A 24,272-nucleotide genomic window follows, 5' to 3' on the forward strand; every position below is an offset into this window, starting at 1 on the left:
AAAATAGAAGAAGTTGCGTCGTAAAATTAATTTGACAGCTTTTATTTTCTATCAACTTTGCTTGTCAAAAATGGAAATTTGTTTTTTTTTTTGTTGTTGAATTGTCTCTTCTTCCGGTTGTCCCTGCTCTCAGGATCGTCCTCCTGGTCAGGTTCGGGTTGTTCGCCACCACCGCTTTCTGCGGAGATGGAGGCCCCCGGGGAATCTTCTTGTTGATTCGGAACCGCGGTCGGTTCCATCTAATCAAACTGTGCCTTGACCATCTGAATGACGCATTGCTTGGCCCCTGGGTGGAATGCATTCGAATCCAGCTTCTCACCGATTCTCCAGCACCAGTTTTCCTTAATTTCATCAAACGCTTCCTGGTACGGCATCTGCAGCTCAATCGCATCCTTCCTGCAAATCACACAAAATAGATCCCAAAATCAAAACAAAACCCCACAAAAAAATCTTTCTCCCCACTCATCAAGTGGGTGAATCTGCGGAAAGCACCTCTATCGCCAAAGTTGGCCTCTTTCCGGGTCCGGGAGACCGAGCCCTTCCGCTGGCCATACGGACACAGCCTTGTGACGATGCTCGTCTTCGCGGCCACAAACCGGGCAAGCAATTTACTGGACAGGAACATGGCGGCAGCAAACTCACGCGGTCATTCAAGCCTGCGAAAAACGAACACACCGGACCGCCAAAACACAAATGAAGAAACGAAGCAAAGTCTGCCGAAGCTGTCACGAAACTGCAAAAAATACCAAAAAGTCAATCGCTAAAACACTTGAATTTGATAATGGATTGGATTGAAATTCAAACACAAACTAATTAGATCTAAGATGTGGCTTTATTGAATCATTCAAGTGTTTGGGCACTTGACTAAAAAGTGTGGCGTATTTTCAGTGTAGGTTCTTCCTCCTGCTCCTCCGTTGTAAACAGTTAAACGAGCTCACAGTGAGCAGTCAAAATTTTATGACAAGAGCAAGGCTGACATCCAAATTTAAAACTGTTGATTTTTCAGGTAAATAAATGTACAATAATAAACTGACATTAAAAATTCTGTTATGTTCATCATCTAAAGAAAAATATAATATTTAACCAAACAAACAATTTGAAAACAATATTATTATCACAAAAATGACTAAATGCTCCTCAGAGTGTCGCCACATCCGCTTGTGGTTTCGTAATGTAAACAAAGAGCTGTCAGCGTCCCTGCGAAATGCCAAGTTCACAGCCTTTCTCGACAGGAAGTATACATAAAAAATAGCTTATGCCTTGGCTCCAGCTGATACGCAGATCGGAAGAAACGCAAAACACTATATAAAAAAAACGTCCAAGAAACAGTCAAGGAAAGGGTCACGGAAAGATTTTTCTTAGGCGGTACGCAGCTGAAAAGTAACAGAAACGGAAAGTGACGTTTGGCGTTTTTGCGCGCGGTGATTGTTTGCAATGTTTTGATGCTAGTTTTGATGATAAAATCAAAGAATTGGAATATCCCTTTTTGAATGCGAGTGCCCAAGTAACCATCCAGCACTAAATAAAGTCACTCTACAGCACTAACAGCGCATTTCCAGCTGCGGGTAAAAGCTAAAGTGTTTTCACATCTGCATCAAAAGCCCTTTTACAGCGAATTTGCAGCTGGATTTGGACTTAATATTTCTGTTTTAGTGCAGGGCCCCTACTGTTAGTGTCCCACCCCTTCAAAATGTCAAAAAAGAGAAAGCTTTTTTTTCAAAGTTCAAAAAATTTAATGTTCTGGAATAAAAAATTAAGAATTCAGGAATTTTAAAAATTTTTGTTATATTTTGTTATTTACAAATTTAAACATAAAAAATGTAAAAAACTTAAAAATTAAAAATTTAAAACTTAAAATTTGAGAATTTCAGAATATAAGAATTTAAGAATTGAGAGAATTTAAGGATTGCGAGAATTGAAAAATTTTAGAATTTAAGAATTTAGGAATTTAATAATTTCACAATTTTTAAAATTTAAGAATTGAAAAATTTTAGAATTTAAGAATTTTAGAATTCAGGAATTTAAGAATTTAAAAATATAAGAATTTTAGAATTTAAGATTTAAGAATTGTAGAATTTAAGAATTAAATAATTCAAGAATTTGAGAATGTAAGAATTTAAGAATTTGAGAATGTAAGAATTTAAGAATTTCAAAATTTCAGAATTACAGAATTTGAGAATTTAAGAATTAGGGATTTTAATAATTTAAGAATTTAGGAATTTAATAATTTACTAATTGAAGAATTTAATAATTTAAAAATTTTAGAATTTAGAAATTTAAGAATTTAAGGATTTAAGAATTTGAAAATGTAAGAATTTAAGAATTTGATAGTTTAAAAATTTAAGAATTTTAGAACTTAAGAACTTAAAATTTTTGGAATTTATTAATTTTAGAATATTAGAATTTTAGAATTGAAGAATTTTAGAAATTAATAATTTAAGAACTAAAGAATTTAGGAATTTTAGAATTAAAAAAAATACATTCGTACCAGCCTTATTTTATAACTTTCTTTTATTTTTATTATATAATTACATAATATCATAAATTCATAATTTCAAAAATTCATAATAATAACTAATAATTTCATAACTTCCTCAATTCATAATTTCATCACTTTATAATTTCATAATTTTGTTATCATTATTTCAGTATTCCATAATTTCGTATTTTTATAATTTTAGTATTTCTAGTTTTAGAATTTAATTTTTTGAAAGGAAATTTTATATTTTTGATTTCTTAAGTTTTTTGATGATTAATAATTGATGTTAGTTGTTTTTGAATAAAAGTTTTTAATCTATTTAATTTTAACCTTTTCAATATTTTTATTCTTTTTATTTTTTCCCTCAAAACCCGGTCACGAGATTTTCTGACAGAAATGGTTCTGCTAGAATCCTGCTAGAATGATACTAGCCGGTCTGTCATAATTTTGTTAGAAATGTATTAGAATGTTCTAGCAGGGCAAAATCTGTTAGAATTCTGCTAGAACTTTACTGGAATGTTTTGACAGCACATTTTTTCGTCATCCGGTTGGCGGCGAACAAGATTTTCGCCGAAACCGAATGTTTTCCGACGATGTTTCTTTTTTTTTAAGACTTGACAAGAGGAAAGGTGTTTCGTGAATCTGGTAAGTCGGTGCATACAAAATTAAAAAAATAATGAAAAAGTAACATGATTCCGTTTTGGCGAGCCGTACAAATCTTCATAGGGTTCAAGAACGATTTCGTTAAATCTTAGGTTCTTTTCTTTGTTTTCGCAGAGATCTTCAAAGATGGCTGAAATCCGTGAATTCTCCGTTGAATATGGATACATACAGAAATGCCGTCGTTCGCGATTATGTCGCAAGCTCGGTCGCAAGCATCGCATGCGTATATGTTGGTCGATTCTCCGGATGATGAATGGCCACGCACTCGGAACGCTCGGATATTTATCCAAGGAAAACTCATCGCATCGCATCTGATTTTCACTGTGTTTTTATTTTGTAAAGCGATACTAAAAATTGTGTTGATTAAATAAAAAGTAACTAAAAATTTATTAACTTTTTTCCCGGATCAATAATTCTAGCAAAATTCTAGCAGGATTCTAGCAGATTTTTTTCCAACTCATTCTAGCAAAATTCTTACAGAATTCTAGCACGAGGCCTGTCAGAACAGTTCTAACAAAATTCTAGCAGGATTCTGACAGAACCAGCTCTGCTAGAATATTTCGTGACTGGGTAGCTTTAATTAGGACTTTCCCAGTGTGTGTGTGTGTGGTCCAATCCAATACCCGCTAACCGGTAGCGAAATTATGGGAAAGTATAGTTTGTATCAGACTTTGTATATGCCGAATGCTGATACAACTTATCTCAGTCCCGGGTATTAGGTGGTGATAGCCCTCGCGCTGCTTCCAACGACCCGTTTCAGAATGACAGAGCTCCTTGCGGTCCAATTCCGAGGTCGCTGGGCATTGTTCGGCCCCGCCTAAACATATAAGCAAGCATCTGAAGGGACCATCCATAAACCACGTGGACACTTTAGGGGGGGGGGGGGGGTATGGCGATTGTCCACGCTCCATACAAAAAAGTTTTTTTTTGTATGGACAATTGTCCACGAGGGGGGGGGGGGGGTTTGGGATTTCCAAAAAAGTGTCCACGTGGTTTGTGGATGGTCCCGAAGGAAACTCGATCTATATTTAGACTTCCAATCCCCTCAGGCAAATCAGGGATCAGCGCGTATTTAATAATATAAGAAGAAGAGATAACATGTTTCAACACTACGGATCAATTCACTGCTAGAGTGTAAACCTTCTGATGGCCGACTGCAGACAACCACCAATCCAAAGGTGTGAGTTCGAATCCCACCTGATTCATTTTAGTTTTTATTCATATTCAAATTCCTGATTCCAAATTTCAAAGGTACCGACCGGGATTTGATCCTTGAACCTTCTGCTTGGGAGACAGAAGCCGTAACCATTAAGCCACGGAGCCGGTTGAATGGGACGTGGTTCTCTGTATGGCTTTTTGCGAGATGAGAGCAGAGGACAACAATCATCTCAACGTTTCCACTTTACCCGGGCTAACGACCGGCAGTTCCAGTTCACGATGATTTCCCTTCATATGTTAAAAACCACTTATGATTTTGGCACATATTCCGTTTGTCAACGTTTCCTGTCATTACTGGCGGGAAAAATCTACGTGGAATCAGCTGTGCAGATCTCATGTGTGACAGGAATGCAGGTTGAGCGACTCCCACGTGCCTTTAATTAGGACTTTCCCAGTCACGAAATATTCTAGCAGAGCTGGTTCTGTCAGAATCCTGCTAGAACGGTGGAACATTTCCGCTAGAATGCTGTAAGAATATCCAGCTCTGTAAGAACTCTGTTAGAATCCTGCTAGAACGTCGTGACTGGGTTGGGTTGTAAATAAATAGTTAAAATATTTTAAAAGCAGGAAATATACCCATTTTAATCACACTAAGCCGTTCGACCAATTCTCATCACTTTTGCCGATTTCCGCTATTAAATCAACATTTTCAGATGTATCAACAATGGAGAGTTGCTTTCTCACTTTTATTTGAGCTATTTATTACTTTGAAACAGTCAAAAACACTTTATGAAAGCTGCAATTCATGTTCGAAGTGCTGATAGGCCGATAATAGAAATAGGCTGAAAAAGGGTATAGTTCCCCTAGATCCAAATGATCGTGCAGCACAAAACTGCAAAACTCCACGGAGAACGCTTTCAGTCGCAGGGTCGAGAACTGTCATCGCGATCTTTGACATTTCTCCTCTTGTCAACTGCACTTTGCGCCCTCTCGCTCTCTCTCTCTCAATTTACTCATCATTTCTCGCCGTGCGTCGTTCCGAGTCGGTCGCATTTACGTGGTTTCTAGTGCATCATCCTCATCGGTCAGGCTTAACTTAAGTGACTTTCTCTCGGACGGTTCAAAGTGCGGCCACGGTGTTTTCCCCCGAGGATTTTAGTTTCGTTCGATTGATTTTCAACCACTCACACAATGGCCTACCAGCTGACCAAGCTCGGTGCGACGGGCAATCTCGCCAAAACCGGTAAGTAAGAGGTGACTTAAGATTAAGCTTCGTTCCCCCCAGATTAGATGACACGATGACGTCGTCGCCGCCGCGGACAGCACAAAATGGCCCGACACTGTTGCACATAACTGAACTTTGGAACCGCTCGATTGAGTCGATTAATTGGTGCAACTTGGAGGGTTTCGCCCTGTTTTAGGAATTTGCAAGACTTAAGGCTAGGCAATCCCCCCTTAAGCTGGAAGTTGACCGAGTAATTCCCCCCGCGAGCAAAAGTCACCCGCCGCGGCAGTGACTGACTTAGTCTTCTCAGAGAGGCCAGACCGAGCAAAAGTCCAAAGTCCATTCGTCACTTGTTTTCAATCTGTTGTGGCTGTGAGGAGGAGCTTCATTATCAGCTCTGAACTCAGGCTCAGCGGAAAGCTTTACATTGTCTTTGTGTGGTGCAGTTTTTTTTATATGCTGGCCGATTATAGTCAGTGTGAGTTGTTAGTTAGGAAGCTGGTCGTGACTAAATATGTTTAAGAAAAAAAACATTGATTAATGTGTGCAATGAAACATTGAAATGAATTTCTTTTGACTGAATCTCTGCATATACGCCATTTTAAACAGAAAATATTGAAAAATAAATCATAAATGCAGCGCTAGTGAATTGCTTGTTTTACTTTAATCGTGCGTCTTATTGACAGTTTTTAAAGCACTTTCGAATTGTTTTACACATTTCATTTGATTTTCAATTATAACAATGATAAAACTATATTTTCTGCTCTATTTTTTATATTTTAAATTATTTATTTTATTTTGGTATTGCGCATTTTGCACTTTACTAGAGTCTTGCCGCAATAATTTCGTCACAGTACCTTTTTATCACAGTGATTTTTCATCACACTTCCTCAGCTTACCATAGCAACTTTGTTTTTGTGTGTTTTGAATTTCCAGTTACGACAGATTTTGTAAAAGAGAGCTTGTTTATTTCAGTGAAAGAACTAGTGGAATCTACTACAAATGTGATGAAATCAGCGTGATTAGAACCGCTGTCTGAGTTCTTGAAGGATCCCGTTGAAAATTGCAGTGGTTTTGGTATTTTAGTGCTTTATAAATGTGTTCGTGTTCAAGGCTTATCACATGATTTATTTCAGACCAGTGACCAGTGCCCTTCACGGGCACATGCCCAGGGAACTTCTTGACGACCTCCTGTCCTGTAAGATCCTCCAGTCTTATTACGGTTCTGTGAAGCTGAACCATTCCTTTCGGATAAGATGAAAACCCAAATACAAGATACTAGATGGTTCGAAGAAGACGATTACGACTGCTTGGTCCGGCTGGGGAATTCTGGTCTAATAAAGTCAATATACAGATTTCTTTCGTCCAAAATGTATTGGTTTTTTAATATAATATTGCTGAATTTACAGCCAAATCCACATAATTTCAATTATCCTTCACCCAAAACTGGGGAGCAATCGTTCGGTAATGGCACCGTTTACGGACTCAGCGAATACAGCTCGAGGTGGCCGATAGACTTATGCCCTCGTGCTTATTAGAAAAAAAATAACCCGTCAAAAAAACTCGTATGTTTCAACTACGAGAATCGAGCCAGCAACCTTTAACAGATCATCTCAATGACTTAACTACCTCGGCCACCACTGCTTGGTGACTAGATTGTGGTTAAAAGTCGATGCATTGCACTTGTTTTGTTTTGATGGTGTGATGAAAAATCAGTTTGCCAACTGTGATGACAGTTCTCAGTCCTGCAAAGCAGTGTGATGAAAAAATCTAGGCCTAGCACGATTGACACAAAACTCTAGGAATTGCTGCAAGGCGCAATAACCACAAATTATTTTTCTTAAGTGGTTCGATTATTATATCTTACATTTCCACAATATTTTCCAAGTGGTACGCAGCTGAAAAGGAACAGGAACGGAAAGTGGCGTTTGACGTTTTTTTTCGCGCGCAGTTTGCAATATGTTTTGATTAAAAAAAAAGTAGTTTGGATTGGGTTATTTGAATGCGACACAAAATAACAAACGTATCAATAATTTTGAATTTTTTTAAGCTCGAGTTTATTCCGATTCTCAAAATACAGAATCTTAAGATTAAAAGGACGGATTTCGTTTATTGCTAGAAATTAAGTAAACTAGAGGGAAAGCCCAACAATTATATTAAAGGTTTTTAATAAATCCCAAATTAAATTAAAAATTAAACCTAAAAAATTTCTTAGTATTCGGAAGTTAAAAAACCATAAATAAAAGTTTTGAAAGTTCAAAACATCAAAATTTAAATATTAAATAATAACACTACTGATTAAAAAAAAAATATTTTAAATTGAAAAAATAATATATATATATATATATATATATATATATATATATATATATATATATATATATATATTATATATATATATATATATATATATACTATATATACTATATATATATATATATATATATATATATATATATATATATATATATATATATATATATATATATATATATATATATATATATATTACTCCAAAAATGTCTGGTTATCTTGCGGCAGTTAAAAATTTCGAAACTAAATCTTTTAAGTACTTAAGGGGTTACATACATGTAGAAAATCACAAAATTTCATATTATAGAAAATTTATTAAATCCACTTAAAAGAGATTTTAAATCACTCCTGAAAGTTTCATAAAGATATTCCATGATTAAACTGAGTTAGAGACGTTTTAAGTTCAGAATTTTGCCATGCGCAACGCCAACTGTCTGACTTTCTTAGCGTTTTTCTCTGAACACCAAGTTGATTTACGGGTGCCACGATATCTCGAGATGAGATGGACCAAATCGGCTTAAAAATTTTGGTGAAGACTCGTTAAACCGGTCCCGTGTGCATGACGAAGCCCGATTTTGAATTTTTGAATTATCAAAAAATACAAAAATCAAAAACTAGCGATTTTTTATATCAAAAACAGAAAAATATTTTTATCTTTTTTTTAAATAAACTTTTTGAATGTCGGCCTTCGTCATGCACACGGGACCGGTTTAACGAGTCTTCACAAACATTTTGAGCCGATTTGGTCGAAGCAATGTTGAGATATCGTGGCACCCGTTTTTTGAAACTGCTAACTTCAAATAGCTATATCTCGGCAATGATACAACCAAATGTCTTCAAATTTGTTTTGTTAATAGATGAAAATGTATATTTTAATGCCCTGAAAACAGATTTTGAAAAAAGTTTAAGTGTGTGCTCAAACCAACCTCTGACATTTTTGCCGATTTACATGTATGTAACCCCTTAAGAATTTAGGAAATTAAGAATTTAAGTATTGAAACATTTTAGAATTTGATCCAAAATCCAGAAATTTAAAAATTTTATGATTTGAAAAGTTTATTCAAGTTATTAAAAAAATCTGAAATTTAAAAACTCAAAAAAACGGATGTTAATAGTAAAAACCCCACGAATAAGGGGTCGTGCATAAACCACGTGGTCTCCTTAGGGGGGGAGGGGGGTCCGAAATCCGACCTAAAAAAACCATGAAAAGCCATGGGGGGGAGGGGGGGGGGGTCGACGGCTGACCACGTGGCCTTTCAAAAAAAATCTTTTCTTTAAAAAAAAAAACAAAAAAATACGCGCTTTGAGTTTACTTATATGCATACATTTTTTGTTACACTTTAAAACCATACAATTATTGTGTTTAGAATTATTACTTATATTTCAATGTCACAATATTTTCCAATTCAATATTTAATTATATATTTCGGCAGATTCATATCAATACTTTGAGCCTGTTATTGAATGAACACTTTTTAATACTCATGTAAGTACGTCTTACAAAAGTTTAAAAGTTGTTAAAAAATAAAGTGACAGTATCCAAAGTTAATATACCCAGAAAAATGCGTACCAAAATGCAAACAAAATTTCATTTTTTTGTTGATGGTATCTTGTAGCTAAAAATGTGCTTGCAAATTTGCATTGAAAGTAGATGTAGTCTTCGATAGTTCTATTTTCGAACAGCTGAAAAAATAAATATTGCTGACAATTTTATAAGATTTTCGTAACAAGGCAAAAGACTAAATATGTATTACAAATGAAGTGTCTAAAAATGATTCTCTGCGAAAAAAAAATATTTTCAAAATCTTAGATCTTAGCTAATTACCGTAGCTGGTCCTATAAGTGATCGAAGAATCTTTATCGAAAGATTTCCTTTTGTCACTTAAAACAAACTCAAGATATCTTGTATCTCCTCTCTCTTGCAATATTTTTTTAAGTACAAAGAAACTAAAAACCCCAATTTCAGGATTATCTCACAAAATTTCAGTTTCACTACCTCATTTGCAAGTGAAACGTCTATCATTAAAAAATAACCAGGAACGAAAAAACGAACGATACATACTTTAAGATTCACCAAAAAAATTGATGAATAATTTGGTCTAAAATGTATTCCTTATTTCATGGATTACACAGTTCGGATTGTTAAATTACATAACATTTCATAAAATACACGTTGACTATCCATCGGCAAAGTTGTAGGTATTTTTTTTTTTGAGTTTTTTTTTATATGTTAATAGGGACTATCTCTTGAGCCAAAGAGAAATATGGGCATACATTTTAGATTTTTAGAGAAAAAAACGAGCTTCAAGCAAACATTGTTTTTGTTTCTTGATTAATTTAAAGATAAAAAAATAGGGGCCAAAGGTGCCCTTTCCTGAAAATATTAGTTTTTCTTTAAGCTGAGAAAATATACTATACCCTCAACTCCATATTTGAGATAAAACCACTCAAAAATATAGACACATTAAATTGATTTAAGTTTCAAAGAGTCACTTAATTTTCAAATGCCGATATCAATTTGTGAAATAAATTTGAATACAATGCCGTTAAAGATCAACATAAATAAAACTCCTTAAAAAAGATGGAACGGTATTTTCAACTCGCTGGTTCTCGGGTATAACTCAACCAATCGGGACATTTTTTTTTGAGTGAATTATAAGGACATCTAGATGATCCTTAAACATTGCAGAACTCGATTTGATCACATCTGTAATTTATGCGATCAAAAACGTCGTTCTTTTGTTTGCTCTAGTAAAAATAATCGCCCGAAAAACCGCGGAGACAAGCCCGAAAACCTGCGAGTTGAAGTTACCGTCCCAACGTTTTAGGGAGGCTTATTTATTTTGAGGTAATATCTCAGCAACCAAAAATTGGATCAAAAATCTTAAATCGTAGATAATTGCCTATCAAAACAACTGAAAAAAAAATGTAAAATCCATTCCAAATATTAGCTCAATCTTTTTTTAAATTTATCAAAACACGTAGTCGATAGCAAATTCAATTTAAAGTAAGAGTAAGACTTAAACAATTTGGATGTCCATGACTAAAAGAATGATTTTTAGCGCGTTGTCTACAACTTTGCCAAAGACACGAAATCGATTTTTTCGATTATTTTCACATAACTTTTGTTTGTACAGCCGAGCAATTCTATACAAAATCGGTCTTTATTCTTTGATTTTAATTTTTGATTTTTTTTAATCCGTCTGAAACTTTTTTGGTGCCCAAGCCATTTTGCATCATTAGTTTGTCCATATAGTTTTCCATACAAATTTGGCAGCAATGAAAATTTAAAAATCTGTATCTTTTGAAGAAATTTTTGGTCGATTTGGTGTCTTCGGCAAAGTTGTAGGTATGGATAAGGACTAAACTGAAAAAAAATGATAAATGGTAATTAATTTTGCTGATTTTTAATTCCACTTTTTGTCACTAAAACATGATTTGCAAAAAAAAACTATTTTTTTTTAAATTTTGCCAACTTTTCAGAAATTTCCAGAACGGGCAAAAAATCTTTGTTTGAGTTATGAATTTTTGAATCATCACTGATTTAAAAAAAAAAACGAAATATTGACCGCAACTTAATTTCAACTTAATTTTTCGATTTAAAATCGAATTTGCAATCTAAAAGTACATTAGTGAAATTTTCATAAAGTGCGCCGTTTTCAAGTTATAGCTGTTTTTAGGTAACTTTTTAAAAAATAGTTGCAGTTATTTATTTAAAGAAATTAGTGCCCATGTTTGCCCAATTTTGAAAAAAATATTTTTGAAATGCTGAGAAAATTCTTTATATTTTGCTTTTTTTGAACTTTGTTGCTGAGATATTGCCATGCAAAGATTTAAAAACAGAAAAATGGATGTTTACTAAGTCTTACCCAAACAACCCATAATTTTCTTATGTCGATATCTCAGCAACTAATGGTGCGATTTTCAATGTTTATAAATAAAACTTTCGTAAAATTTTCCGATCTTTTCGAAATCAATATTTTCAAAAAAATTAAATTAAGACTAACATTTCAAAAGGTCGTAATATTGAATGTTTGCCCCTGTCTCTGATTCTTGTATGGAGAAAAAAATTACACAGCTCGACTTTTTTTTGGACACACTGAATCATTGGAATCAATCATGCTTAATTTAAAAGAAAAGTTGCTTTAGTTTGGATTTTTATGAATGTTTGGAATAAAATAAATATTAACTAGGCGCATTCATAACTAAATATTTTCCTTAACATAAAATGAAAATATTTTTTTCCTGAAACAAAACTTTTTACTTTTTTATTTATTAATTTTGATTTTATGAAAATATTTAAAAGCACATTTCAATTAATGCATGAATGTTGCTTTAGTTTGGATTTTTATGAATGTTTGGAATAAAATAAATATTAACTAGGAGCATTCATAACTAGATATTTTCCTTAACATAAAATGAAAATAAAACTTTTTACTTTTTTATTTATTAATTTTGATTTTATGAAAATATTTAAAAGCGCATTTTAATTAAATCATAAATGCTGTTTATATAACAAAAAAGCTTTAATTCCTAAAGCATATTTCGAGCCAAACATTTCATTAGGGCACAAAACCAAAACGTAAACATTTGGGATTATTCCACTATTCCATTCATTAGTACACTCCTTACATGCCCTCCAAGAATCAGATTGATAACAAACAATTTCCTATTGAAAAAATCTAAAACACAAAAGGGCACATAACCATGTTCACTGCAAACCAAAAAAAAAAGTTCAATTGTGCCCTTTTATTTTTCGTCAGGTTTTCGTACTTGAGGAACTTTTTGTGTTATAAAGTAATCTTTTCATACATTCTTAACACTAATTCACTTAAAAAAAAAGGTTGGTTTACTTTTCCCCAAGGATTTCTGCAGAGAAAAACTTCGTCAAAAAACAATATTTAATACGGTCCCGCGGCTGCTGCTCAGTACACTTTCGAAGAATTTTTATGTTTCACATACCTTATCTATACTATTCAATCACAAAACTTCACCAATAATCAAAATTTCTACTGAATTTCTCATTATTTCTAACTAAACAAAAGGGCCCGTAAATATCATTCAAAACAACAATCCGGTGACAGCGCTTTAGTGCCCTTTCAGCTCTCTTCGAAATTGCATTTAGAAAGGGCCCATTATGAACAACAGTTGGAAAGTTAAAAGGGCCCAATAACGATTTTTTTTTTAAATTATGAGTTTTATTACGAAAATCAACAAAAATTAAGAAGCATTTAAGCAGAGTTGAGGATAATGACGTGTTTTATCGTATCATCAGTAAAAATACCATCAGTCAAGCTTCTTTTTTAAATAGGAATTGAAACAAATTGTCCACTTTTTGCAAGCGATTTTCTCGAATCGCGGTTTTTGGTTTTGTGCCCTAATGAAATGTTTGGCTCGATTTATTCTGGATGCAATAGAGCTATCTAAGCCCGATCTCACACACACTAGCACACCATTTGTTTTGCTGGCGGGTACAAAATTTAACCTCACTTTTTTCGTGTACGTACACGCAATACATGCGCACGTAGATAACTCTATTAATTGCACTGCAATCCCATAATTTTGAATACATCTCATGCTCATGCTCATGCAATCCCATAATTTTGAATACATATGTTTTACTAAGTTGCTTGTTTTGTTGAGAGTTTTTTTACTTTCTGTACCATTTCAATAAATTGTTATACTGTTATTATTTACCTTAAACTTTGTGACGTCATTCTTTTTTCACACTTTTAAGTGAATTTCTGTTTTGCCTTCCTCACCTCACTAAGGCAAGGCTATAAAATCACTCGAAAAATGAACTTCATAAATACACCTCCTAGATATACCTTCACGTATACCTATCGACTCAGAATCAAATTCTGAACAAATGTCTGTGGGGATGTGTGTAGACATGATTTTTTTTCCACACGATTATCTCAGAACTGGCTGTACCGATTTTGGCCGGATCCGCCTTATTCTGTTCGTTTTGGGGTCCCCCAAGGCCCTATTAAATTTTATTCTGTTTAGTGAAGTACTTTTGAAGTTATGCCAAGAAAAAGTTTTTGTGTAGCTACAAAAAAGGGTGATTTTTGCATAACCTCAAAGGCCGGGTCTTTTTGGTTTTTTGACTTTTTGACCACGCGGGGGATTGGTAGCCACACCCCCTTGCATGCGTATCGCCCGGTTGCCACATCGCTTAAGCAGTGTCTGCGTCTGTTCTGGAAAAAATCTGTATTAATTATGTTGCTGCATCATTGTGTCTCGACAAAGATTTACACGAACTTTTTACTGAAATATATAACTCATGACACTTTTCACCTTTATTTTGAAGAGTTGGTAAAAAAAGAATTGAAATTTGCTGTTCAAGTAAAATCAATAATTTAAAAAACAAATGAAAAAAAAATAAAAAAAATTTAAAAAAATAAAAAAAATTAAAAAAAAACTCTTAAGTTAATTTGTAAATACCACCTAAAATACAACATGAATGCGAGGAAGGCACCAACCACCATAAGGTGGATTAAGTAACGTTTTTATATATTATTAAATTGGTTTTAATGGTGTTACAGCACCTACACAAATTAAAATGTTTTCTTTTTGATCAAATTTTGAGTTAATTTTAAAACGATTGGCATTTATGAGCGGTGTGATTATATTAGCCATATTCTGGGAAAATGTTGGTAAATCATTCAGGAATATTCCCCAACATTATTTATTTCGATATAATTTGAAATGTTTTTATTGTGTTGAAATAACAACAGTAATATCGATTTTTAAACAAAAGTCACCACAACTGACGGTATATCATTTGTGGATAAACATTTTTGAAATCTATACTTATTTTGCTTTTTTAAAAAAGATTTTTCACCTGGAGGAAAAAGCCACGTGGTCATATAGGGGGGGGGGGGGGTTGGCGTGAAACCACGAAAAACCATGAGGGGGGAGGGGGGGTCAAAAATTCTGGAAAAAAGGCCACGTGGTTTATGCACGACCCCTAAGAGATTTAAAACTTCAGAACAGCGATGGAATAATCATAATCAAAAAAATATCATTGGACGTTCATCAAGAGAAAAAAAAATCCGAAAGGAGCATTGCTCTCTGCAAAATCGGTAAAAGGAATCTAAAAAAATCATCATCTTGATTATTCGGCGGAACACTACTTTCACTACTACACTTGCAAGTGTAACGTCACACGTCGAAAAATGACTTGTCACATTTTGTAGATGGGCATTGTGTGTAAACAAAGTGAAAGTGGTGCTGAGAAGGAAATTCACAAAAAATCATCAGCAGATTGATTTTTTTGGAGAAGTTCGGGAGCGATTTTCTTTTGCGTGACTTGCCTCCTCTCTCTTTCGCGGGAGGAGAAAGTTCGCAAGCGAAAATGATTTTTTTTTAGATTATTCCATCCCTGGTTCAGAACATCAACATTTTAATATTTTATAATGCTAGAATAGCAGAAACTGCTGATTTAAAAAAAAAATGTAATTTCAAATTAAAAATAAAATCAAATGTTTAAAAATTCGAAAATCAAGGAATATGTTTTTGACCAAAAATGTCTGATTATCTGGCGGCATTTAAGAGTTCAATAGTTGAAAATTTCAAAATTAAATCATTTAGGTACTTAAAAATTTAGGAAACCATGAATTTTGGAAATAAAGAATTTAGGAATTTAGGAAATTAAGAATTGAGAATTCAGGAATTTGAGAATTTTAAAATTTAAGAAGAATTTCAGAGTTTTAGAATTTTAGAGTTTTAGAATTTTAGAATTTCAGAGCTTGAAAATTTTAGAATAGTAGAATTTATTTTTTTTTTTTTAGAATTTTAGTATTTTAGAACTTCAGTATTTTAGAATTTTAGTATTTTAGAATTTAATAATTTCAGAATAAAAAAATAATTCCGGAATTTAAAACTTTAGAATCTTTAAAATCTAGAAGTTTAAGAAAAGAATTATTGTTTTTCTTTTTTTTTGTATTTTTGCTGAACAATTTATGGCTTTCCAGGTAACTTTCAACAAATTTATGATTAGCAAAAAAGTTGTACCTATCAAAGTGCTTATGCGCCCTTTTAAAATGTTGCTAGTTGTTTGTAGAACAAGTTTTCAAAACACAATTGCTGCATTCTTTCAATATAAGCTGAAATAAACGCTATTTCCTAGAGCAAATTGTGGCTTTCTCCCAATTTATTGGATTAAACTTATTTTCAGAACACGCTTTGCGCATTGCATTTCAACCTTGTATGGAAATTATTATGGAAAACTTTTTTCAACATTTTGTCTTTTTTTTACAATATTTTCCAAACCAGCACAATAGCGTTAAAATTGAGAAAATTATCTAGAAATCTCCAACCAAAAGATAAAGCGTGCTGAATACTGGTCAAAACGCAATTTTTTAAGCAAAAAAAAACACGTTTTAGACCACATTGTTTTTTTTGTATATTCTGACGGGAGCAATTTTCTCAAATTTAACGCTACACTCAAACCCCGTTGGTTTGACACCAACTGTTGTCAAACGAACGGGGTCACTTTTTAGTTTGACACCCCTTTTACACGGAGTTCACACATACTACCAAACGTTTGTTTTGATAGTGTGCGTGAGCGCCGTGTAAAAAGTGACAGTTCGTCACTTTTTAGTTTGACTTTGACCAACCAACGGGGTACAAACTAAAAAAGTGTCAAACGAAAAAGTGACCAACCACCGGGGGTTGAGTGTAGTAGGTTTTACAGCGTGACGTCACGAGCGCACACGCACACACATTTTTACTGAGACACACGTGCAAAAAATGTAAACAGTGCAGCAAAGCTGTCAAATTTCTAACCTCTGAATCGAGTCGGCGTAAAACCTAATTATGTTTATTCGGTAATTCAATAGGGTCTCAACGCCCTATGTAAATTTTTATGTACAACGGTAAAAAACACGATTTAAACCTATTTCTGATCATTTTTTTTTATTTTAATGCAAAAACTAAATTGACAAGACAACATTTTTTCGATGGATCAACAATGCTCCCCTTGCTGTCAAGTAGGACCTTTTCTGTCAAGAAGGGCTGCGAAGTTTATTTTTTTTAATAGATTTAAAATTCATGTTGAATCCTTTGGGGTCCTACAAAGGGTCATTATACTCAGAAAAATAAGCTTTCGTTGTGAACAATAAAATCACAATTTTAAGCTAAATTTTAGGACTCAGTTCCCAGAACAAAAACTTTTGCATCAAATCAAATCTAGCGCAAACGCAGTCAGTCCGCTGAAAGCATGCTGCATGGAAAGAATTTGGGTTAGATCACGCCGCAAGCACTTTGTGATCAATTTTATTGATTGCAGTACATTCGACAACACGCGAAAATGTAATTCAAAAGATAAAGTGGCCAGCCCTACTGCGCCGTGTTTACCGTGCAGATAGTATTCTGAGAACGGATCACATTTCACAGAATCTGCAGGGGAGGAAGGATGCGTGGACATACCGTGCCAAACGCTCATACATGTCTCAAAAATACGGAATGAACAAAATAGGATAACAGATTGTCATGGATGGTTGAAGATTACATCTAAATATACTAAAAATATTTTAGATTAAATTGACAAAGTATTTAGCAAAAGCTTCAATTCAGCCTCGCCGGCATCCTTATCAGTTCCGTCCGAATCTTATCGTCACGTTTCAGCCCGAAAAATAAACCTCCCCGATTGCACCTCATTTCACCGAGTCATCATCCATGTTATGCAAACACTGTCCGTTGTTTCCTTTTTTCAACTGCAACCTTTCTTCCTTTCCTTTCAGCCCTCCGCTCGCTCAGCACCACCAGCGCCGTGTACGAGCCGCGCAAGCTCCCCGACAAAACCGGCCACAATGTGGTCCTGGTGGACGGTGTCCGAACGCCGTTCCTCCTGTCCGGCACCAGCTACTCCAAGCTGATGCCCCACGAGCTGGCCCGCCAGTCGCTGCTCAGTTTGCTGCAAAAGACCAAGCTGGACAAGGAGGTGATCGATTACATCACGTACGGAACCGTCATCCAGGAGGTCAAGACGTCCAACATTGCCCGTGAGGCGGCGCTGTCCGCTGGGTTCAGCAACAAAACGCCGGCCCACACCGTCACGATGGCTTGCATCAGCTCGAACGCGGCCATCACGACGGGCATGGGACTGATCGCGACGGGGACGTACGATACGATCGTTGCGGGGGGTGTGGAGTTCATGTCGGATGTTCCGATTCGTCACAGCCGGAAGATGCGCTCGTTGATGTTGCGTGCCAACAAGGCGAAAACCGTTGGCCAGCGGCTGCAGCTGCTGTCGTCGATTCGGCCGGACTTTTTCGTGCCGGAACTGCCCGCCGTGGCGGAATTCTCCTCCGGTGAAACCATGGGCCACTCGGCGGATCGTCTGGCGGCGGCCTTCAACGCGTCCCGCCAGGAACAGGACGACTACGCGCTGCGATCCCACACCCTGGCCAAGGAGGCTCAGGACAAGGGCTACTTCACCGATCTGGTGCCGTTCAAGGTGGCCGGAGTGGACAAAACCGTCGACAAGGACAACGGAATCCGCGTCTCGTCGAAGGAAGCCCTCGCCAAGTTGAGGCCCGCCTTCGTCAAGCCGTACGGAACGGTCACGGCGGCGAACGCCTCGTTCCTCACCGACGGTGCCTCCGCCTGTCTCATCATGACCGAGGCCAAGGCGAAGGAGCTGGGACTGCGCCCGAAGGCGTATCTGCGGGACTTTTTGTACGTCTCGCAGGATCCGATCGACCAGCTGCTGCTGGGACCGGCCTACGGAATCCCGAAGCTGCTGAAGAAGGCCGGACTCACGCTGAAGGACATCGACTCGTGGGAGATCCATGAGGCGTTTGCCGTAAGTAGCAATGTCTTGTCAAATCCTAGCTGAGCAGTAATACTATGAGGAAAACATCTTCTAAACCAGTCGACTTAAACCAACGCACATTTTTCAGAATAGAGCAATTCTCTACGAAATCGGCCGATTTCGACCATTTTTATTTTTTGTATTTTTTTTATTTGGCTCAAACTTTGGGGGGGCCTTCCCTATGACCAAAGAAGCTATTTTGTGTCATTGGTTCACCCATACAAGTCTCCATGCAATTTTGGCAGCTGTCCATACAAAAATGATTGGTAAATATTCAAACAGCTGTAACTTTTGAGTGAATTTTCTGATCAATTTGGTGTCTTCGGCAAAGTTGTAGGTATTGTTGAGGACTGTTGAGAAAAAATAGGCTCACGGAAAAAAAATTGCAGATTTTTTAATCAACTTTTTCACAAAAACTCAATTTCCCAAAATACGTATTTTTTGATTTTCGAGATTTTTTGATATGTTTAAGGGGAACAAAAACCCTCAACTTTTGAGCCGTAAGGAAGTATGGTCAAAAAATTTGCCGCCGAGTCTTAATTTTTTTTTAAAATAGTGATTTTTGGAAAAAAAAATCTCATGGAAACAACCCACCATTTTGTAATATCGTTATCTCGATATGTTCCGAAAACAAAAAAAAATAAATATTGAAATAACAAGCCATAGTTTCAACATTTGCAAGGAAAAATTGTTTTTAAATGCATTTTACACTAGTTCACTGCCCCTGATCGCATAAATGTCCCATATGCATTTTCATCGTTTTTGAGTTATTAATGCAGTTTTGTTCAGAATCGCGAGATCTTTCAGAAAATCCTATAACATCCTGTACTTTGTTCTATAATTCAGGAGGAAATCCAGTTTTTTCGTGAAAACTTAACACGTAACCTTATGTGTGGGACAAACTTCAAATGCGTTTTTCTCAGCTTGCTGTTTTTGCATATGGGACATTTATGCGAACATGGGCAGTTCAGCTGTTTAGTAATCATTAGTTTTCAGAAAATGTAAGATTTGACGAAAGCCTAAATTTTAATGAAAAAAAAAAAAAACATTTTGCAACACATGTAAGATTTGACGAAAGCCTAAATTTTAATGAAAAAAAAAAAAAAACATTTTGCGATAATAAACATCGAAATTTTGAAGATTTATGGGTAAACCAATGACACAAAATAGCTTCTTGGGTCATAGGTAAGGCTCCCGCAAAGTTTGAGCCAAGTAAAAAAATAAAATCCATTTGGGGTTTGGTGAAGAATTGTTACGAGAAATAGAGTTACGACAAACAAATAAACAAACTTTGTGACAGTTTGGCAGTTTGCTTGCTCTTTTTGTTTGCCTGCATTTGTTTGCAGAAACGTCAGCCTGCATATACCTACTTGGCTAAATGTTTGCGAGTTTGACAAACTGTCGAACATAAAAAAGGTGCGAGTTTGTTTGTTTGTGTGTTTGCCATAGTCTAATAGCTCCTTGATTATAAACGTTGGAAAGTGCTTTTCAAGTAGGGCATTTCCCCCTATTTTGGGTCAACTAAGCAGAGCGCACTAATTTGATGTATTCTCAGCTGATATTACATAATAAAGTTGGTCTTTTAATGCTAAAGCTCTTACATAATCACATTGTTGATAAAAATGCCTTAAATCGCTATATAAGCCCTAAAAAAAACAACACAATAAAACATTTTTTGTCCCTATTTTGGGTCGATTGCTCCTAGGATGCGACCTTGAATGTGCCTATTTTCGACCCACCTTCTGATTGGTTGAAATCTCGAATCACGAGGCGAACTCGTTCGCATCGCACGTTTAGGTTTCATAAACATGGCCGTCGTGACAGAGGGCTGGGCGAACTACTTTAACGTACAGTGCAGCCCAAAAGATTAGGTCTACATAAATGAACAATATTTGCAACGGCTTCAAAAATTGTATAAAATTATTGAGTACAGAAGGAGTCATCGTATCAAAAAGTGGTCCAAGACAAACTTGTAGGAAATTTGAAGGGCTTTCTGAAAAATAACACACTGAGAGAAAAATACACGCCTCTTTTATGATATATTTAAATTTTTAAGTTTGAAAGTTTAATTTTAAGGTGGTGTCACGATTTTTTTTCGTTTCAATTTTTTGTGAAAATAGCCTAAAATTTGAAAAAAGACTCACAAAAAATGCAGGATGTCTCTCCTAAAAAAAAATACAAAAATCATTTACTGAAACTGTTTTTTTTAAACGTGCTCTAAACGTCAAAATTTTCAAAAACCAATAGTGGGAATCGATTCCCCAGACAATTTTACATAAAAGTCTCCATTTTGGCTACTATCCTATTTCCAATCCTTGTGAAGATACAGCGGGTTTAAAAATAAAAATATTGAAAAATAGGTTTTTTAATGGTTTTTGGCAATTTCTATATGACAGACTTGATTTTTCCAATTTCCTATAAGTTTGTCCTATTTTTTCAACATTTTTATTTTTAAAACCACAAGGATTGGACATAGGACAATGGCCAATATGGAGACTTTAATGTAAAATTGTCTGGGGAATCGATTCCAATTATCGGTTTTTGAAAATTTCGACGTTCTAAAAAACAGTTTTAGTAAATGATTTTTGTATGCATTTTTCGTGAGTCTTTTTTCACATTTAAGGCTATTTTCACTAAAATTTAAACGAAAAAAAATCGTGGACTCACCTTAAAATTCAACTTTTAAACTTAAAAATTGAAAAATCTCATAAAATTGACCTGCATTTTTCTTTCAGTTTTTTTTTTTCAAAAAGCTCGTCGTACAGTACAGCAATTTTTAAATTACAAAATACAAAAATATTGAATACTCTAACGCCCTTCTCAAATGTCATTATCGAGTGCAACTGGCTCCATATACATTAAAATGGCTTTTATAGGCCTAGGATAACATGTCTAAAAAGTTTCATTGAAATTGGAGAGGGTCGGGAACAAAAGTACCAGAAAAAATCCTGATTTGAGCTGGAATTGCTCTTTATTTAACCCTCTGCTGCCAAAATATTGGCAAACATGTGCACTAATTAAAAAAATAAAAAACGGCGACTATTTTTTTAAAGTTACATAAAAATGGCTTTAATTTCAAAACGGTGCACTTTATCCAAATTTCACTAAAGTACTTTTTGATTGCAAAATTAATTTTACATCGAAAAATGCAGTTGAAAAATTTTTGCGACCAATATTTCCATTTTCATAACTCGGTCAAAGTTTTTTTGCACAACCTGGTAATTTCAGAAAAGTTGGCATTTGTTGTTCCCTAAAACATATAAAAGAATTAAAAATAGTGTTTTTTTTGCAAATCAAGTTTTAGTGACAAAAAGTTTAATTAAAAATTACCATTTTTTTTTTACCGTGTATTATTTTTTTCAGTGTAGTCCTTATCCATACCTACAACATAGCCGAAGACACTAAAACGATAAAAAAAATCCTTCAAAAGATACAGATTTTTTAATTTTCATACATCATTTTTGTATGGACAGCTGCCAAACTTGTATAAAAAATTATATGGAAAAAAATAATAATGCAAAATGGCTTCTGTGGCCATACCGAAGGCACCAAAAAAGTTTTAGCCGGATTAAAAAATACAAAAATCAAAAAACAAATTTCGTAGATTTCGCTCTTTTTAAAAATCCAAAATTCAAATAATTAACCCTCTACTGTCCATTTTTTTTCGAATATTTTTATTTTTCCCGTGTTCATTTTGAGCAACTTTTGTTTTACAAAAAACTTTAATTCTCTTGTTTTATGTTTTTTTTTTGTTTCATTTTTAGTATTTTAATTTATCTTAATGTTTTTTAGTTTATGTTTGTTTTCGGTAGTATTTGGCCTATTCTACCACCCCTATCTTTACATTTTGCCCATCTAGTTTTTTCATGTTTTTACAGTAACTATTTCAATTTTGTGCATGTTTGTCACATTTTCTGCTATAAAATGGCACCATTATCATTAAAATTGTAAATAAATGCGTAGAGGCATAGTCTGGGGCACTATAAAAATTACTGCATACTTCTTTTTACTTAAAATAAAGGAAATGTTAGTAAAAAACACAGCCAAAATTGACCCCTAAAAAAAGAAATTTTTAAAAACAGACAAGTAAAACTTCCAACCCATACATTTTGTAAAATTTTAGAAGATCTTCTTTCCAATTCTTTTTAAAAATCAAAATTGGTAGAAAAATGTTTTTTTTTGCGATTTTTTAAATCGAAGCACGCCTAAAGGTGGGGTTGGGTTGTAGAGGGTTAAGATATCCAAATTAAGGAATTTGATATATCTAAAAATAAATACAGTTCGTACTCAATTATCCGAAGTCCTTTGGAAAATGTCACACAATTTTTATTATTCCCAAAATTTCACTGTATTCTAAGAATCTAAAATTCGTGATTTTTTGTGATTTTCATTTTTATATTTTTGAATATTTAAATTTTATTTTTCCCCCAAAAACTGTCCACTTTTCTTAAGGGATCAAGAAAAAAATCGAAATCTTCCGAGTTACGTACTTAGCTTCAACCGGAAAACAATATAAAAATCTATTTTTTGCGTTACGTAATATAAGCACGCCCCCTAAGGAACTGGCCAAGAAAAAAAATACCCTTATGAACCCTTCTCTCTTCCTCCCCCAGGGCCAAATCATCGCCAACCTGAAGGCCCTCGACTCCGACTACTTCTGCAAGAACTACCTCGGACTGAGCGAGAAGGTCGGCACGCCGGACCTGTCCAAGTGGAACAACTGGGGCGGTTCGCTCTCGATTGGCCACCCGTTCGCGGCCACCGGCGTCCGGTTGTGCATGCACACGGTAAGTCGAATTAAGTGTTTCGTTAAGTTTAAAGATTTTTAACACAATTTTGTTTCGTTTTCAAAGGCCAACCGATTGGTGCGCGAAAATGGCCAACTCGGCGTGGTGGCGGCATGTGCCGCCGGAGGCCAAGGAGTGGCTATGCTGCTCGAGAGGCACCCGGAAGCGAACGCGGATTAGATCGAGCGAATGTGACTGAATTATTATTGTTTATTTAGTAATGGTTTATTTAGTGCGGCATTTGTTTTTTTTTTCGTTCGTTTCGGTACGGCAGTGTCTGTTTAATTTTTCATCGTAGTTATTTGTGTAAAAATGGTGCTCGAGAAAAAGAAAGCAGAGATTTTGCATCCCACCACATCCAACCAACCAACCAACGGGGTAAGGTTTAACGACAATCCCTTTTTTGTTATTTTCTTATTTACACCCAACAATTTTCAAGCTAATAAGTTTAAAAGTGAAGTAACTATCATGTTTATCTTTATGGTTTTTATTGAATAATGTGTAACATTTTGAGAGAGTGTTTGATTTATTGAGTATCCGAAATCCACTTTATTTAGTCTATGTTCTTTTATTTATTTATTTTTATGGAAAAATATTCTAATTTTATTTCCTGAAAAAACGTCTCTGAATTTGCCAACCAGTTCCAGCTGTCAAAATGCTTATGCGCCCTTTTCAAATGTTGTCGTGTTCTTGTTTTTTTATTAACATTTGTAGTGCGCTATCGCATTAGAATGCATCAAAACATCACAGACGTTAAAGCGGCCAGGCCTACTGCGTAAAGTTTATCGCAGAGACATGATTCGTTGAAGTGGGTTGAGAGTTTGA

At 35.0% G+C, this 24,272-nt stretch overlaps 1 protein-coding gene and 1 long non-coding RNA gene across 2 annotated transcripts; one reads left to right on the forward strand and one right to left on the reverse strand.

The window, feature by feature from the left end:
- Window positions 1–21: 21 nt before the first annotated feature.
- LOC128092978 (uncharacterized) lies at window positions 22–723 on the reverse strand. The gene is made up of 2 exons (XR_008212145.1): window positions 493–723; window positions 22–396 (listed from the first exon to the last, which is right to left on the reverse strand). It is a non-coding gene; the product is annotated as an uncharacterized LOC128092978 (long non-coding RNA).
- A 4,588-nt stretch (window positions 724–5,311) lies between these two features.
- Window positions 5,312–23,960, forward strand: LOC120422673 (trifunctional enzyme subunit beta, mitochondrial). The gene is made up of 4 exons (XM_039586181.2): window positions 5,312–5,543; window positions 17,588–18,651; window positions 23,274–23,447; window positions 23,514–23,960. Exons 1-4 carry the CDS (start codon window positions 5,492–5,494, stop codon window positions 23,625–23,627), a joined length of 1,404 nt encoding a protein of 467 aa, XP_039442115.1. The 5' UTR covers window positions 5,312–5,491; the 3' UTR covers window positions 23,628–23,960.
- Window positions 23,961–24,272: the final 312 nt, after the last annotated feature.

This window comes from Culex pipiens, chromosome 2 (assembly GCF_016801865.2).
Source record: "Culex pipiens pallens isolate TS chromosome 2, TS_CPP_V2, whole genome shotgun sequence".
Lineage (NCBI taxonomy): Eukaryota > Metazoa > Arthropoda > Insecta > Diptera > Culicidae > Culex > Culex pipiens.